The sequence below is a fragment of the Bombus affinis genome, chromosome 13 (assembly GCF_024516045.1).
Source record: "Bombus affinis isolate iyBomAffi1 chromosome 13, iyBomAffi1.2, whole genome shotgun sequence".
NCBI classification, from domain to species: Eukaryota; Metazoa; Arthropoda; class Insecta; order Hymenoptera; family Apidae; genus Bombus; species Bombus affinis.
In genome coordinates, this window is record NC_066356.1 from 8,653,180 (window position 1) to 8,670,403 (window position 17,224).

General features: G+C 36.8%; 1 protein-coding gene across 11 annotated transcripts in view; it reads left to right on the forward strand.

Moving 5' to 3' along the window:
- The window catches only part of LOC126923488 (potassium voltage-gated channel subfamily H member 6), a 143,378-nt gene that overhangs the window by 33,513 nt on the left and 92,641 nt on the right, over positions 1 to 17,224 (forward strand). For 9 of the 11 annotated variants that reach the window (XM_050736967.1, XM_050736968.1, XM_050736976.1 and 6 more), the window contains exons 3-4: positions 8,116 to 8,274; positions 16,739 to 16,913. In XM_050736967.1, coding sequence (XP_050592924.1) covers positions 8,116 to 8,274; positions 16,739 to 16,913 — 334 coding nt within the window. The remainder of the gene's footprint in view (positions 1 to 8,115; positions 8,275 to 16,738; positions 16,914 to 17,224) is intronic. The other 2 variants (XM_050736970.1, XM_050736975.1) reach the window with 1 other exon arrangement.

Below are 17,224 nucleotides of genomic sequence, written 5' to 3' on the forward strand. Positions count from 1 at the left end.
TGTGTAAATTAGCCGAATTAGAGTGGACTAGGTGTATTTCTGGACGCTGGGCGCACCCCGAAGGGGATGCTTATTTATAGTGACCGCACGGTAGTACGTTGAAGCAATTTTAGAAATTCATTTGGCTATTTCTTCACTACCTCGCGTCATATATTATCGATGGCTATTTCATTTTTTCTTTCCATCCAAGTCCCCGCAAATTTGCCTCATCTTCCAACCAAATTATGTTTTGTTCTATGTTGTTACAAAATAATCAAGTTAATTTACACGTTCCAATTTCAAACGTATACTTTCTCGTCGTCCCGAGCATCGGAGAATTTCTTTCGGTTCGTCGGATTCGTTTTTTTCCTCGTGTAACGTGGACAGCAGCCTCTGCTGTTGTCGCGTGGTCTAAAAATATGTATAAAGACGGAACGACCTTCGAGATTCTGTCGAGTATCGCGATTTTGTCGAACAAATCGCGCAGCAAGAAGATTCGTGATCCGAGATGTCGGCTTATCTTCCTCCTCGATGTCCACGAACAAAATTCCATCTCTTGTACCTTTTATTTTTTTATCTTGTGTTGTCGTACAGTTGACAAAGTTGACAAGTAGTGTTTAAATTAGAATTTTCTACGCAGGAACTTTATTTTTCGTGTGCCTGCTTTGATGAAGCGCCATAGGATTCTAAACGTGTGAACATTAGAAGTATCAATACGAGTTTATTAGTGTCCGCTGATCCTGAAATAGACACGGACCATCGGACTCTTTCACTCTTTGGGGCGCAGTCATCATAAAACAGTTACACATTCAGCCACTGTTACGCTACTGTTCATCATAAAGCTTCGATATGCGAATTTATTACCAACTTCGTCACTTTAAAATTCTACGGTTGAACTAGCGAACCCGTGAAAATGACGGATTTCAGATTTTCTTTTTCAACAATTACTTAAAACATACGATTGATTTCTCTCAAAGTTAATATTGATTTTTACTTAATTCTAGATAAGATTATATAGACAAATTTATTTTCATTAATATAATTTGAATTGACCCACATATACGTATACAGAACATTTAAGTACATATTACAGATCGGTAAATTCAGTGCTAATATTTCTCCCAGTCATTCCAAGGTAAAATAGAAATTTAAGGTGCCTTCCAGTGTCTCCCCGTAATAATAACCATTTCTATAAAACCGAGGGTTTATCAAAAGCCAAGAGCTTTTAAAAAAATCGATCGACCAAGTGTTTTATCCAGCAGAGGGATTATTGGTTCTTTTTTCCAAGGGAAGACGATGCAGGCTCCGCTGAAAGAGCATCGTCTGTGTCTCTCCTATGCTTCGCCTCATTCTCTCGACAAGGACGTTGCGCTGAATGAATGCAGCGTGCGTTCACCCTTGTTGTTTGCGCATCCCTTTCTCATTTCTCAGCCCTATCCTTGCCTTTCCCTCTATTTTTTTGCCACTTCTTTTTATTCCTGCCTTCGTAGAAACAGGTCTCGACTCATCTACAGCGTACTTCTCCGTCTCGTCGTTGGTTTAAAAGCCGTGGAACCACGAGGACCTAACGAGACCCCCGGACTACTCGACCGAAACAAAGCAAGTGTTCTTAGCATTGGTCGCCTAACGGCACGTGATCCTTTAAACCGCATCTTGAATTTTCATGAAGAAAAATCGTTGGCACCCCGCCATTTATTCCGCGACTTCCTATGCGCGGACTCGACGGAAGTGACGAAGAGGAGCGTTCGTTTCACGGTAAGCCGTGAAAACGAACGTTTCACGCCGTCAAACGAAGCCTTTTCTCTCAACCATCTCTCTCTCTCTCTCCTCTCTCTCTCTCTCTCATTCTCTCACTCTCTCTTGTTTACACAGGCTGACGTTTCAATTAAGTCGGAGTACCACTGGAATTTTCACTGGTTACTTGTTCCCCTTTCGACTTCTTTTCAGGTTCAATTTCTGGAATCAAGAAGGCGAACAAACAGAGCTACTCTTATGGTTTCTTACTGTCTTTTTCGGTTTCTTATATTGTTTCCTTCTTTCTTCTTGTGAGAGCTTCTACGGATGATGTTGAATTTAATGGTACAATTTGTTTAACATTCAGTGAGTTGTTTCCTTCTTTTTTTGCTCCTGCTTTGAAGCGACCTGGAACTTGAGCAAGCAAAAAGTAATGAACTCGGAACAAAGCAAGTATCCTCGTCACCTCGTCACCTCGTGTAAGTACTTCGTTCATTATAATTAAAGTTGTCATTAAAGAAGTTCGTCCCTTCGTTTGTTTATAGCTTAACGAGGTGTATCCTTCAACCAGTTGATAGTTATTTATTTGTATCTTAGGTGGAATGAACGACGACTTTTCTGTTTGTGATTGCATTGAGAACTTAATGGAAGATAAAAATCTCCAAATTCTGTGTTTCAATCAAATACGGAAATCGAGTTAATTAGAGGATTTGAATCTTAATCATCGAATCAATGTTCTATTATCGAATAATTACGCTATAGTTTGTAATTGTTATGTTGAATCATTAGTCCGGAATTGTTATGTGTTCTGTGCAGGGCCTAAATAATTAATAGAAATTTCTATATTTGTACGATCAGCTTCAACTATTCAGTATTCCAATTTCATCTTGCATAATTAATTACGAAATTAAATAGAATTAATAAAATAATTTCAGAATGGAATAATTTCCAACATCATCGTAAACTATTATGCTTTCTCCAAGCGATGGAATATTTTTTGCACCTAATACATGTAACCAACTCCTATGAAGCATCTATTATTTTAGTACATCTCTTTCACCTTAACAAAACAACATTTAAGTCACTTTAGTGAAGTTTTTTCAAAAAGGTTGCATTGATTCAACTTCCACACATTATCTCTCGCTCTTCATTCAAACGTACTTAATTAAGCTACAAAAAAGAGAGCAAAGTGTCAGGAGATTTGGGGGGTTGTTCCTTTTCAGGGTGAATTTCTGACGACGTGAAAGTTTAACAGGCGGTAGTCAGTAACGCAAGCCGTATGAAAAATGGAGCGAGAAAATGTGAAAGGCGCAACCTGGCCCGCCGAGGGCTGTTTTACACAGTGTTTCTTCCTCGCATGCTCGCATTTCAGTTGGATCTGACAAGCCAGCTGTGCGTGACCCGTCTGCGTGCGTAATTCCACAGGGACAAAGGGGAAGCGAGAGGAAAAGTGTAACAGAGAAAGAAAGCCAGCAATGGATCGATAGGACAGCTTGCTGTGACGTTGCCGAAGAAACCACACGTATTGCACATATTAGCCGCTATCTAGGCACGAGGAGCGGTTTGGCCGAACCGAGAATGTCTCTCTAATTGATCGCTGAATTTTATCATCTACCACCTGTCATTAAACGTATTCCATTTTCTCTCTCGTTAAACATCCTGAATGTGTTATCCTGTTGGATTAGCCGTGTAATCGGCTGGAATACATATAGTGATACATGACGATATTTGAGTACTTAATGTATAATTTTGTGAGTATGAAATTGTGGATATATAATTTCTAGTTTTTAAAATTTCATTAACATTAAGTGGTAGACGATTATCACGTTTATTTTGCTAAAATTTGAAAGAGATTAAAAAATGTATCGGCGTATGTTTCGTGGAGGCCATGACCATAATTGATAAAATATAAATAGACGTCTTAAAGCAGTGCTACAAGTTCCCAGTACATAGGTATACCCTTACGAAAGATTTAATGAAAAGATCAAACAGTTCCATTGATACTGTTCCAACATTGCAACCGGTTATCGAGTCTTCCAGTCGCTGCCTCACAAGGGATTATGTAATACTTCCTCGCCTGCTGCGTAGACAAACCATTATTTCTTCGCCCTTTGGAACCATCTAAAAACTACCTAAAAGCGCAACCAACTCTTAAACATCCTACTCTCAACCTGTCCTACTTAAAATAATCTTTTTCTATTCATTCGTCGGTGGTCGTATCCATAATTCTTTTTTAAATCCATTCATCCCTTAGATTTTGAATATTCTACTTTCACCCTTTTAAACGTAAAAAAGTATTTCCATTCATCCATCAATAGTCAAAGAGATGCAGCGTTTACAATTTCTAAGAATCCAGCCAACTCTTAAACATTCTCCTTGCTTGCTTCCCTATTCGCTTGAAGAAATATTCCTTTATTCACCCATTAGTATACTGATATATTCATAAAGGTTGGTTCGATATATTCATAAAGATCGAAGAGACGCTTCATCCACAGAATTTCGAAACATCCAACCAATCCTTAAACTTCATTTTCATCCATTTAAAAAAGTATCAGCTCTATTTCGAACGATCTTTCTCTATTTATTTTTTCATCGATGGTCGAAGAAGCGTCTAGAATCAAACAAGTTGAAGCTCCATCCATAATTCATGTCGTTCTCGAGCAAGTGGCCGATCACGATTTCGCAATGGCGAATCCTCACGGTACTAGACTCATCATCGTTGACGTTCCACATCGATGACGTTCAACGACGAGGATCCAGGTGGCCTGTGGCACTCTTGGCACGCTTATCCGACCGATTACGCTCACGGCGTGCCAGGGTGTGTGTTTTCCATCTCGGCACACCGGCCGGTTGCGCAAGCAGGCCTGTCCGAATCGGCAATCCGAATGCCTGGCCACGCTCTTCTGGTCGACACACGGGACACACTTTCCTTTTGTCGAGCCCTTTTGGACCGAGTCCAACGTACCTTGACTCGTAAACACACGCTGGCTAATTAGTTGCGCTCGCAGAGCTCGCGACAAAAGCCACCAAGTCGCTCGTCGTAGTCGTAGTTAATCGTGTTCTCGTGGTTACGGGCTTCCGTGACCTTGACGCTGGCCACAAATGCCGCGAAGAAGCTTTTTACACTCGTTCGATATAGGATACTCGTTCTCGTGATTGGAAACCGACCGTGATTCGCGTTTCAACCGATAGTTTGCTGCTTAGATTGGAAATCTCATGCGGATTGCGTTTTTGGATTTGGATTTTGATTTTGTGAGGTACAGTGGCTCATGGAATACTTGATATCGTTTGACATGGAATTTGAATACTTGTAATTTTTGCGAATGTGTGTTACGTGTGTTATACAAAACGCCTGAAAGTTTCATTAGCGCTGTAACAAGACACGACTGGCATGATTATACGATTTGGTCTATTAATCTGAAAATGTACGTGCATAGAGGCTACAGGATACGTACAGCATGTATTTAATAAGAAATTAGCGTACTATAGTATGGTCAATAGCTATCTTAAACATAGTTGCGAGTGTTAAAAATGATCCTATTTATATTGACAGATAAAATACTTTGCGAAATATATGTATACTTGCACTAAATACCTTGCATCTTCTGTGTACATTTTCAGATTAGTTTCAAGCACCACTAAAATCATGATAATCGAATCTCATATATGGTGTTGATGATATTTCGAAATATTTCGTATGAGGTACATGAGATATTCGTGAAGCATTTCTACAAACGTGCGAATATTTTCGTGAACCACAGTGAAATGTATATGATATACGATATCCTTATTGCTTAAAACATTCTCGAAGGACAATTTGGTTTTCCAGGAAATCAGCCGAGTCCTATTTGTGCACGTTTGCATCCCCACCCCATCAAATTATAATAGTTTGCGACGCGAATCGAACGCGTGGGAGGTTATTCCGTTGTCGAAAATCGTGGCGTTAAGATGTATCACTCCGCGTAGCGCCTATTAACTGCGTAATACTTTCATCGTCATCCTTTCACCGCTCATACCCACGCTACTATTAACTCTGTTTAATCAACGTACGTTTTTCTTCAATAATTTATGAAATATTATTGTAATTTATAACTAGACCGTGGATTTCTATGCAAATTAGTATTTTTATGGACACAACTACGAAAGTAAATTCATTCGAGATGGAGATTCATTTGAGATATCAAAAATTATAACAAGTGTCCTACTTTGGATATTTTGCAAATATTTTTATGTGTCATATGCATTCTATGCGTTCTTGCATTTCCAAATTTCACATAAACGCATAAAAATCCGCAGCCTGTCTGTCTTTTATTTATCTTAAATTATTTTTCTCTTTATCGTTTCTCTGGTTATTATAATCATTATTACTACTATTGTCATCATCGTTACAGTTCCACTAAAATTTTGTAATAATTTCAGATTTCATAATATATTCACGAAAGGGTTTTACAAGAGTTCGAATATTTGTGAGCAAATGTCTCTCCAACAAATTTCTGGATTAACAGTCAAAAAGAAATTTCTTTTTGTTTCGAGATATTAGTTAAATGTGTTGCCTTTATCATCATGTACTTCATTCCCAACATTCGTTCCTAGTTACTGACGATCACTGTAGCCAAGTACTCCATTACAAGCTTCATTCATGTCCCTGAAGGAACACTTGTCCAACAGTCGCTGTGTTTCACGTTGATTCAGAAGTCTCTTTGCACAGTGCTGCTTCTCCAAGTTATGCTATCCGCACGTGACACGTGGTGCGATAATTCCTCGAGTCGTCACGAATCCGAATGGAACATTAACAAAGTGGTGCAATCGCGTTACCCCACTTTTACCAATGTTACGTGGCTTCTGCAAAAGAATTTTCGAATTACGACTATGTTAAGCTGTAACGTTGGTTGGGAGAAATACAGTGGCCCGCAAAAGTATTCCTGCATTTCCTGCACTATTCGATATCTTTTATGAATATATCACGTGTATTATATGAAACATTTTCAGATCTCATTAGTATTATAACGACGTTTACATATTGCAATGACAACTCTCGTGATTATACGTGGAATTTTTAACGATCCTGAAAACGTACACAGAAGTTACAAGATACAAGTACAAATATATGTATATTTTACAGAGATCGCAAAAATATTTAATCATAATGATCATCAGTTTATAGCTATTTTCCATAATACAGTGTTTTCGTAGCTTCTATGTATGTGCATCTTTAGATTGGTTTCAATTTGACCAATATAATCAGGACAGGACAGTCGTGTCTCATTATGAGCATACAATATACATCCCTTTATTGATTCTATAGTTTGATTCTCGGTATTGACATCTTTTCCTGTCAGAAAATATTTCAAGCATTTAAACAACCTATCAATTTCAAAACAGCTAATCATCCACAATATTAGTAAGTCTTAGCACTCGTTAGAACCGTCTTTAATAATTATTATTATAAATATGTTTAACTATGGCAACTACGTATTCGCACTAAATTTTTTACTAAATATAGGTATGCGGTAATATGTTGCAACTTCTGTATACATATATTTTCATATTGAGTTCAATTGTTTCCAACATGATCATCGCATAACAAAAATTTGTATATATGCGTGCATTAAAAGTCCCTATGGTAAGTGTACGAATACTTTTGTGAGCCACTGTATTTGGATAGAATCCAGACGCGATTTATTCGAAGATACAAGCTTTTATTGCCCGCTGGTTGCTTCGTGGGATCCTATGACTAACTTCAAACAACACACGAGACGTTTAACGGACTTGGATTCTAATAGACGTTCGCCGAAACGTCAAACGTGGATATTTATCGCGCCAGACACCCATGTTCCCATTTAACGTGACCGATAAAGAAGCATTTCAAAAAATTGTTGCTGGAAATCAATATTTGTTGTTCCAGCAGTTATCCCGCAATGTTTCTGCTTCTAATGGACTATCGTCGCAAGATGCATGCTTGGTATTAAAACGAGAATTGTGGTATCACAGAATATAGGGCAATTGTTGTTTTAGTTCCTCAATAATTCAACATTTCATTTACTACTGATCTCTCTTGTTATTACAGCGAAAGTTTATAGCAATGGGTAGATTACAGATCTTTATGAGTTTATGGGAGATTTAAAGGTGCAAACATGTACAAAATTGTACATAATATGCAAAAATATAAAAGATATTCAAGCTGTGGTACTTGCTGTAGGTTTTAACGAGTGAAATAAATTTTTACACGTACAGATCCTATTTCCTTAATTGTGGTAATGCAAATATGCTATTGCATAAACATACGCAATCTGGTAACGAGTTTTTGTACGTAGGAACGAGAAAACTTGAAAGATCGTTTGTTTCAAAGATAGACGTATTACGTGGGCGCGAGCTAATCGGATTAATCTTTGTTTGTCACAGGCACCAAATTTCTATGCAGCGAGGTGATAGCGCTAATAAGGAGCGAGGTGGACGACATCTGCTTGCAAATTATAAATTTCGAGGATTTGAGCTCGCAGCCACCTCCGCAGCCTGCAATTCCGCCCCCAAGCCAGACCAACAACAGGCTCGTCACACGCTGTAAGTTCCAATTTTTTTCTCCCTGCCCCCTCTCTCTTTTGCCCTTCTCTCCCTTCGCCGTTTCTCATTTTCTACTTTGAATCACTTGCTTCACGGAAACCTCCATAAATTTCATGTCCAATTTGTATTCACCTTGTTGCATTTACCGCTGTATATTTTTTTCGTACCCTGTTATAGAATAGTTGGCAAATTAACGCTTAAATAACTCATTATGAAGTTTGGTACTGTATCAGGTGGTTTAAATCGTACTTGGAAATGTATCCGTTTAACATGAGAAGTATCAGAGTGATCAAACTAAACGATTCTAATAATTTTTCGTAATAATTCTATAAATTTAGAATAACGCATTTTTGTGAATTTCGATGATTTTTATTTTTTGTTTTACTTGCTTTTAGTACTATTAGTAACACTGTTAATTTTATAGCATTGCTGTTAGTTCTAGTGTTAATTTGCAATGCATTAGGTTGTAGCATATGAAATGTTCGTTTCCTTCGGTTAAACGAAACACGATTCTGGTTTTCTTCAGAGTACGTTTAATTACACGTTAGCTACTAGTGACGCATACACTGCGTCGATTCAATTATCATACTTAGCTTACTTAGTTGCTATTGTATTTTTTTATTTCAGAGGAGAAAAGAAAGCAATGAGCCGTGTATTAACATAAATATTATTATTTAAGCCATATTTTAGATAATCAAAGTATTTTCATTAAAATTATGTCTGGCTTTAGACTAGTCGTAGAGACTGACTCGAATTTCTTACGAATTTATTGCACCGTTACAACGACAATATTGAAAAACATCCAGTCGTATTTCAAACAAAAAACACGTGAAATAAAAGAGCTTTAATTGACATTCAATTTGACGTTAATGACACTCGAAATCAATAGTAGTCTTTTTCATATAATCCAATGAAAAATCTGAGACCTTCAGACGAACATTTCATACGGAACAAACTAATAGAAAACGCAATGCGTTGAACAGATAAAAATACGTTCGATAGCGCTAAAAATGTCACACCCACGCCTCTGTTTGTCCTATTTAATTCCACAGACATTCTCTTTTTCTCGCATTGCCTTCGTTGTGCAACGTCGAGGACACTAGGTCACGTAGTTAAGTGTTAACACGGGGTGTGTCCGTAGGAGCGTACTTGGAGCGCACTGTGACCTTCCTTGCCACAGACTGATGTACGAAAGGTGCTTGTAAAAATTACCACCGAGTCGCTTCATTGTCCGACAGAATTCAACGCGCCGAATTCTTTTTCTTTGCAACGACTAATTAAATTTCGCAGAGCAAGTCTCGCGCTTCTCCTTGTTTCCCTTTACTCGATTGAAACGTTAATTTCATACGATCACCGGTTACGTCGTTTCACAAACATCAAACGAAGCAGTCTGTTACTTTGTGTCTACATACAAAGATAGGAATTTCTAGTTTGTCACTTATAAAATGTTAATAACAATATTAATTCAATGGTACAAGAATCTGTACTATATTTATTTTTCGTCTGCATTCGAGGTTTCGCTATCTCGACACTTCACGAAACATTCAAAGGTAGTTGAAGAATCTCGAAAACTTTAGGAGTTGTTTCTACACCTTAACAACGTCCTGAAATTGGAACTTATCATTCCATAATAGTTTACACGATCCAAACATCGTTACACAACTTTTGATTAAGCCAAGATTAAGAAGATTCGACTTCATGGTGGCTCAAGGGTGATTTCAGGATCTTGAATAATTTAAGATTGATTTTACGCCTGGAAGAGGACTTAAGAGTGTGATTTATTCAAAGATAGCTTTACAATTTTGGATTAGGATAAAAGTAGATTCCTCGACGGTAACATTTTTCATGATAAGGATGATTCGAGGATTTTGAATAGTTTAGAATCTTGATTTTATGCCTAGAGTTAAAATTGTGATTTATCATCCTATAGACGATCCAAAGGCAGTTTGTAATGTTAAATTAATCTAAAAGTAAAGTTCTCGAGTTTCTAATGATTTAAGGGTGGTTCTTGTGTCTTAAATTAATTTAGGAAAAGGACCTACGTTCTGGGTCATTTACCAATAGAATCTACGCCCTGTAAGCAGTCCTAGAATGATTTTAGAATCTACGAAAGTATAGTATTCGTAATAAGATAGCTTCCTTACTCGTATTATTCTTGAAAAATTATTCGGTTTATTTGCTAACATTGCTGAAATTTTAGTCACATCTTGGATCTGTGTATCTGCGTAAAGTAACGCGTAAAATTAGATTGTTTATTTAAGTCTTGTATCGCAAGCGAATACTTTGATGATGGAATTATGGAGATCAACTTTACGTGTATCTTCCTCTCTTCTTTGGATGATTAAAAGCACAGGTGGTTGAATGCCGAGGAAATACAAGTGTCTTAGCTTGCCAATTTTTTCCGAGAAAAAAGTGCGCTTCTCGAATGGAATCTCGAGTGCATCCTTCACTTAATTAAATCCAGTGAAATTAATTAAAATAATTATCTTTGTAGGAGGAAGGTTTAACGTTCAGCAATCTTGCGTCGATATTTTATACTTTTAATTCTATTTATTATTAAATTAGTACTTATCGATGAGAACTATTAATTTTTAAAATATATAATTAAATACGGACTCAACCGATAATAAACACATTACGTTCGATACTTAATCATCATTATTATAAAATCTAGATAAAATGGGATGAAACATTTACATTATATGATACATCACGTGATGAAAAGATCGTGAAAAATATAGGACGAAGAATTAAGAAATAAGTTCACTACTTACGAAATTAGAACTAATTAAACATTCTTGCCTTTAGAACTGTACTAAAAACCAAGTAACAGCAATTACATACTTAGCTTTCAAAGGCTTTTTACGTAGCTAATTGTCGCGCAAATTGCAACGCGTAAAGCAGCCAGAGCGCAATCATTACTAAATCAAGGCGTCATATGTGTCCCGTGGAAGTGTCATTTTAGCTTGTGTATTCAGCGCTCGATTGTTCGAATTCCAGAAACACGAGACAAGTGCTTGTTGCTGTAACTACCTGAAACCACCCAACGCTTCTATGTAATACTGTCCACCTAATAATTTGCACGTTCCGTATTAGTAATATCAGAAGCGATTTAAAACTTCCAATGTCAATCTAAAATCACATTGTATAAAATTACATTATACTATTAGATGATAACCAATTTCGCCACTCACATTATTAATTTTGGATTCGACTCACGAATTTTTCTATCTAATTCATTGGAAAATTTTTGTTCATAGCTCTGATATTTTGGTTATTTTGTGTATTTCTACATATTACGTACATTATACGCATTCTTGTGCTTTTAATTCTACGTAAATGCATAAAAATCTGCAGTCTACCCTGCAATTTCATTAAGAATCTTAGAATCGATTCAATCGTGCAAGAGGGTGCACAAGAGGCGAACGCAATTCCTTGGAATCGTTCAGTGGCCATTAAAATCACTGACAGGAGGCAACGAAGCCACAGAGAAAAGAGGAAACGCACGTTGGACGTTTGACACGGTGTCTTGCCAAAACGTTTCGTGCTATGTTCACATATAGTTTCCTGCGGCTTTTAAACTGGAGAATCATTATTTTCTGCTGCACCGATCGGTATAAGACAGCGTCGTCGACATTCAGGGCCGGCCCGTTGGCAACTGGGCCATGTAGCACACATTCTACCACCCGACGAAGATTATTACAATCGGAGATCGAGGTCAGATTTGCCCGCATAATGAATCGTGCAACGATACCCTGCGCCACTCGCGAATTGTTCTTTCACACGTCCTTCCGCGTGTCACGTTTCGATCGCACGAAACGTACGAAGGGCACCCGCCAATCTCAGTCGATTTTCTTAATCTCTTTATTTCTTTACTGCTGGATTTCTTTTTTCTTTATTTCTTTACCCATTTTACTTTTTCTCACAGACAGGGCAGCATCGTCTTATGAGAAAAGTTTGAAGTTTTCGATCGAGAGGCTCCTTCGAATAGTCCGCCGAATCGTAATTGATCCGCTGACTCTCCTTCTCTGCCTCCACTTTTGTTATCGTCTCTGACCATGCCAGGGTTTAAGTTTTAAGCGGTAAATTCCGAATAGGAAAGCTTGCGATTAAACGAGGCGCTACGAGTTTTGCGAATTTTTCTTATCAACCTTGCACCACTTTTTCCTTCATTTATATTTCAATTTCCTTTTTCCTGTTCTCACTCGTATTGATGATAGTTTCTTTCATATGAAAATCGAGGAACTCGATGAAGAAAAATGGTAAAAAATGGTAAAAAACGGTGTTTACCAAATAGACAAGACAATTATGGGGAACGATGTACAATAATATTTATCTACAAAATTTTCTTACGGATTTCTTACGTGTAGCAATACTTCTTTATTAGAATAGTCTATTTAATCTGCAGTTTTCTTATTTATCTAGCGTTGTTTAATTTTATTTATTTAGGGGTATGTTATAGACTTCCAAATCTTTATGAGTATCTATAAATATGTTCAGGAACATATAAATTTTCTTATCAGAATATAACTGTAGCCACAATTCCCTCAATTTAAAGATCCGTTCACTTACACCATGTTTCCTCCCTGAATGCCTCAAATACAACAGTCAGAGTAGTCTTTTCTGACCGAATATCCAAACTCTAAATAAGTTCAGCAGTAACCTGAAAAGCTTACAACTGCACAAGATTGATCCACAACCTTTGGAAATGAATATTTCTTATCAATCTTGCACTACCTTTCATCAACTTGTATTTCAATTTTCCTTTTCCCATATCCGTCATCAACGATAATTTCTTTTTTAATTTTTTAGCAGAAGAACGCTTGTAACAAGTAGAGTAAACCTGTGTGTCCAAATGGCATTACCGATTCTCCGGGCAATTTCAGTGCAATTCCGAGCACACGCGCATGTACACTAGGGTATAGGAGAGGGACACGCGAAGAGGAAGAGACGCGTGGTCACGTTTTATATCTGGAAGTGTTCGCGAAACTATTTTTAGGATGACGCCGCAGAACAGTCGCTGGACGTGTGTGGCGCGCCTAACAGTTAACCCTGACCCGGTAATAAATATTATACTCCCGTATAGGAAGCTATAGACACCCCACCTGCGGGTTGATAAATCCACCCTCAACCCCCACGGGCGAATCAGCTGATGGATACAACCCTGGGAATGAAATTGATTATTAAAATGGACGTGGAGCTGTCTGTGGACGATCGAGCCACGTTTATTTCACTTTTATAATACATATAACTCGTGAAAGTACTTGAACACTTGTCGAAAACTTTTATGAATATATCATATGTACTGTGTAAAATATCGTAGAATTTCGTCCAGTGAAACATTTCCATTATATCGATATACCACGATGGGACCATTTTTAACAAATATTGCACGTTTAAAATCGCCATTTATGACGTGTATTAATTTTATACTAGATATATATTTGCAATAGATATCTTGCAACTGCTATATAGGTTTTTCAATTGGTTTCAAATTTATATTAATTATCGTAATAATCATGTCTCGTTACAGTATTAATGGAACTTCGAAAATGTTTCATGCGAAACGTACAATATATACATAGCAGGTTTCTGTGATAAATGTCACAAATATCTATGCAAACCCTTTATCAGTAGTTCGTGCGTGTCATACAAAACATTTGAAATTTTCACTGTACCGTAATGAAACCCGACTGTCATGGTTATGTTGGTAAAGTACGAAGCAAATTTGAAAATCAACATAGAAGCTACAAAATATTCAGTGCGAGTCTACATAATGAAATTTCAAAATGTTTTCTATATGAACATGCATACAATAACGTAAAAGCATAGGAAAGTTTTCCATGGTAAATGTTAGAATATAGCCGCGAGCCACTCTATGTATTTCCGTGATATTTTACTTGAAGTTTCAACGAGAATCGAAAATTGTAATCATTGCCAAACAATTTTTAATTAAATCTGATCGTACTGCGAGCGCAAGCTTTAGCGTCGATAGAAACTGCTATCGTATTTATTTCTTGCCAACCGATTAATTTTCTGTCGATTTTTCATCGACTCGTTTCCTATTACACGACCTCTTTCGTTTTTCTTTTTCCTTTCATCTCTTTTTTAATGGTTCCAAGAATTTCTTTTACTCCCTTGGTAATAGGATGAAGGATGCATTTCATTTTTTATCCAACGCATGTAACATCTAAAGACACAAGGCTGATCGTTGTTATACGCTTTATAAGAAGGACAATTATGTGAAACGACCCAATCAATCTTCGAGTTTCTTTTTCTAACGAGCTGTTATTTCGAGGGACATCGTGTGAGAAAGAGGGATGCCTTTGTCGCTGTTTAATAACGATCGATGGCCCTGAGCATCGGAGAAAATTGCACCCATCGCTTCCAATCGCAAACACCTTCCGTTTCCATGCTCTTTCTTTTTTAATCTTCGTCCTCGACAAGAGCGATGATTCTTTTATCTTCGTGTAGGATTTTAAACGGATTCTTGCGTTTCCTAAATCATTTATATTGTTCAACTGCGAGGAAAGGTAGCGGCTGTCCAACGGCCAATTTTTGACAAACTCACATAAACTGTTATAACTCACTTCCTTCGCTATATTTTATTTGAAAGCAGAAACTACGCTGCAGTTGAAAAATCTTTGAACACTTATTATTTTTAGCAAAACTTCAGCATATGATTTAGGTTATGAATTTTAAATCACACCTGTACCTTGTAATATATTGGCGCTTTCTACGTTACTTAGTTTCCTTGTCGTATAAAGTGCCAATTTAAACTGTCTTAAAACTTTCGAGCGGGAAAGTTGATCTTTTATTATTACTTTATTTATTATTGATTTTTTTTTTTTACTAGAATTTTATACTTTATTGCATTGTCGTATCCTATCAAGATGAAAAATATTCACTATTTTGCTTTTGAAACGCACAAAGGGATCCATTTTACGGTTTGTTACAGTCACTATCTTTTTTCATGGTTTTACAAATACAATATATATAGCCTATAGGAGAATCTGAAAATTCGCAATACCTTTTTCAATAGAATTCTTCGATATTTCCTTTTGAATTTTGCTAGTACCTTTTCGTTCATGTGATCGAATGTAAAGCAGTTATTGTATTTCGGTACGTGAAGTTCAACGACTCGCGCTTGGCCCAAAATCAAAAAGCTTTACGATGATCATACAGAGGCTCGTAGAATTCGTGTGCCAACGATCCAATCGTGCATATAACGATAAATCGACAGTTTCGTACCATCTGGTCCTTCTATATGATTTCTATACAGTTAGCATACCTCGTAATAATTGATGATTATTGAACTGCAAGTGAATATTGATTAGGTGTTAACATTTATTCAGATATGTTATCGAATTTAGTAAAAAATGGTGTTCGATTATATCATAAGGTACAAGAAATTTGATTGCAAGTCAAATTAATCTTTTCCCATCGAATTATCCGCATTGAAAATATTTGTTTAGTCTCGAGAATCTCTACCACCACGCCACTTGTAAGAATTCGTATGTTTTATTCTATTTTTTAAATTTGTCGCTTACTTTCTCCAATTATTACTTTTCTCAGATTTTTCTCCTCAAACTACAATTTTTCTCATAGCGTCCAGCGTATTCAAAGCGTTAATTTTCCAAGCAAAGTCATTGTCCGTGCCCTCAGTGCTCTCAGGTGTCCGTGCAACGCGATTCATGATCCTATTTCCTCTCACTCCAGCGAAAGTTTGTTTAATCCAACCGGTGACTAACTTCGTTTACGCGTAACTCACTCAAACACCCGAGTTCGATGAGAAAAATATATTGCGGAAAGTAGCACGTACAGAACAACGTTGGAAAACTTTCTCTGATAATATTGTTCCGGTAGTATTATCTTCGTTATTATGCCAGTATTATGCTCACCGGTTTGTAAAATAATCATGAATTTAATGAAATACAAGAAAATTCTAAGTAAATTGTAAAGGTCTATGCAAATTTTAAATAGAAATTTGTTTCTATAACTGTTACGACGAGTGCTTCATTCTGTATATTTTATACATTTCTGTACATTACGCAATCTGTTACGTATTAATTCAAATAATGATTGTATTTGTAAAAATCATTAATTTTATTTCAAGCATATTCCTTCGACATTATTATTTATAACGATATATCTTTGACGCTCCTGAGATAGTTAGTTAGTAGTTGTAAAATTGATTAAAAATTGATGATAGATGTAATTTACGCAATTTAAAAAAAATATAAATTGCAATATTTCTCGGATTCTATACGAAAATAGCGTGTATTAGTGCGTCTTAAAAATTAAATTTCCCATGAATGCATAAACGTCTGCAATTTAACAATAACAAACTACTAACGGTTTGATGGAAATTCTTCATCGAAACGATATGGTAATACGTGATTTTTCGCAATATATATTTTCTTCGATGCATAGCTAGCAGTTTCTACTAACAATCACTAATAAGATTCAATGACGTTGACTCGAGCAGTCGACAGGGCAAGGGCGTCCTTTCGTGCTGGCCTCTCCAGGACCGGTGTCGTTGGTCCACCAAGGGTCAGGAATCGACCGAGAACCACGACCAACTTACCTCATCGACTTGCTGACGGGACCATCCTCGACGAGGACGCCTCTGAGAACTGGTGAGTTTTCCAACTTTCGTTTAATATTTCATCGAACTTCTGCACGTTGAATCGCGGACCAAGATAGGAAAGCAAATAAGTTTATCGTACTGCTTTCATTTAATTTATGATATGCGGTACAGTTTAGGGGGAATATTAATGACAAAGAAATGGAACTTACAAGACGCGAAAAGCGCGAAGAATTTATTTCTTATTATTGAAATATCGAAGATTTCTTTCCATTTTATCTTACATTTTTCAATTGATTGTTATAGCTGCGTCAACTGCAATAATGGGCTATCAGTGAAGTTGTTAATCAATTGAAATTATAC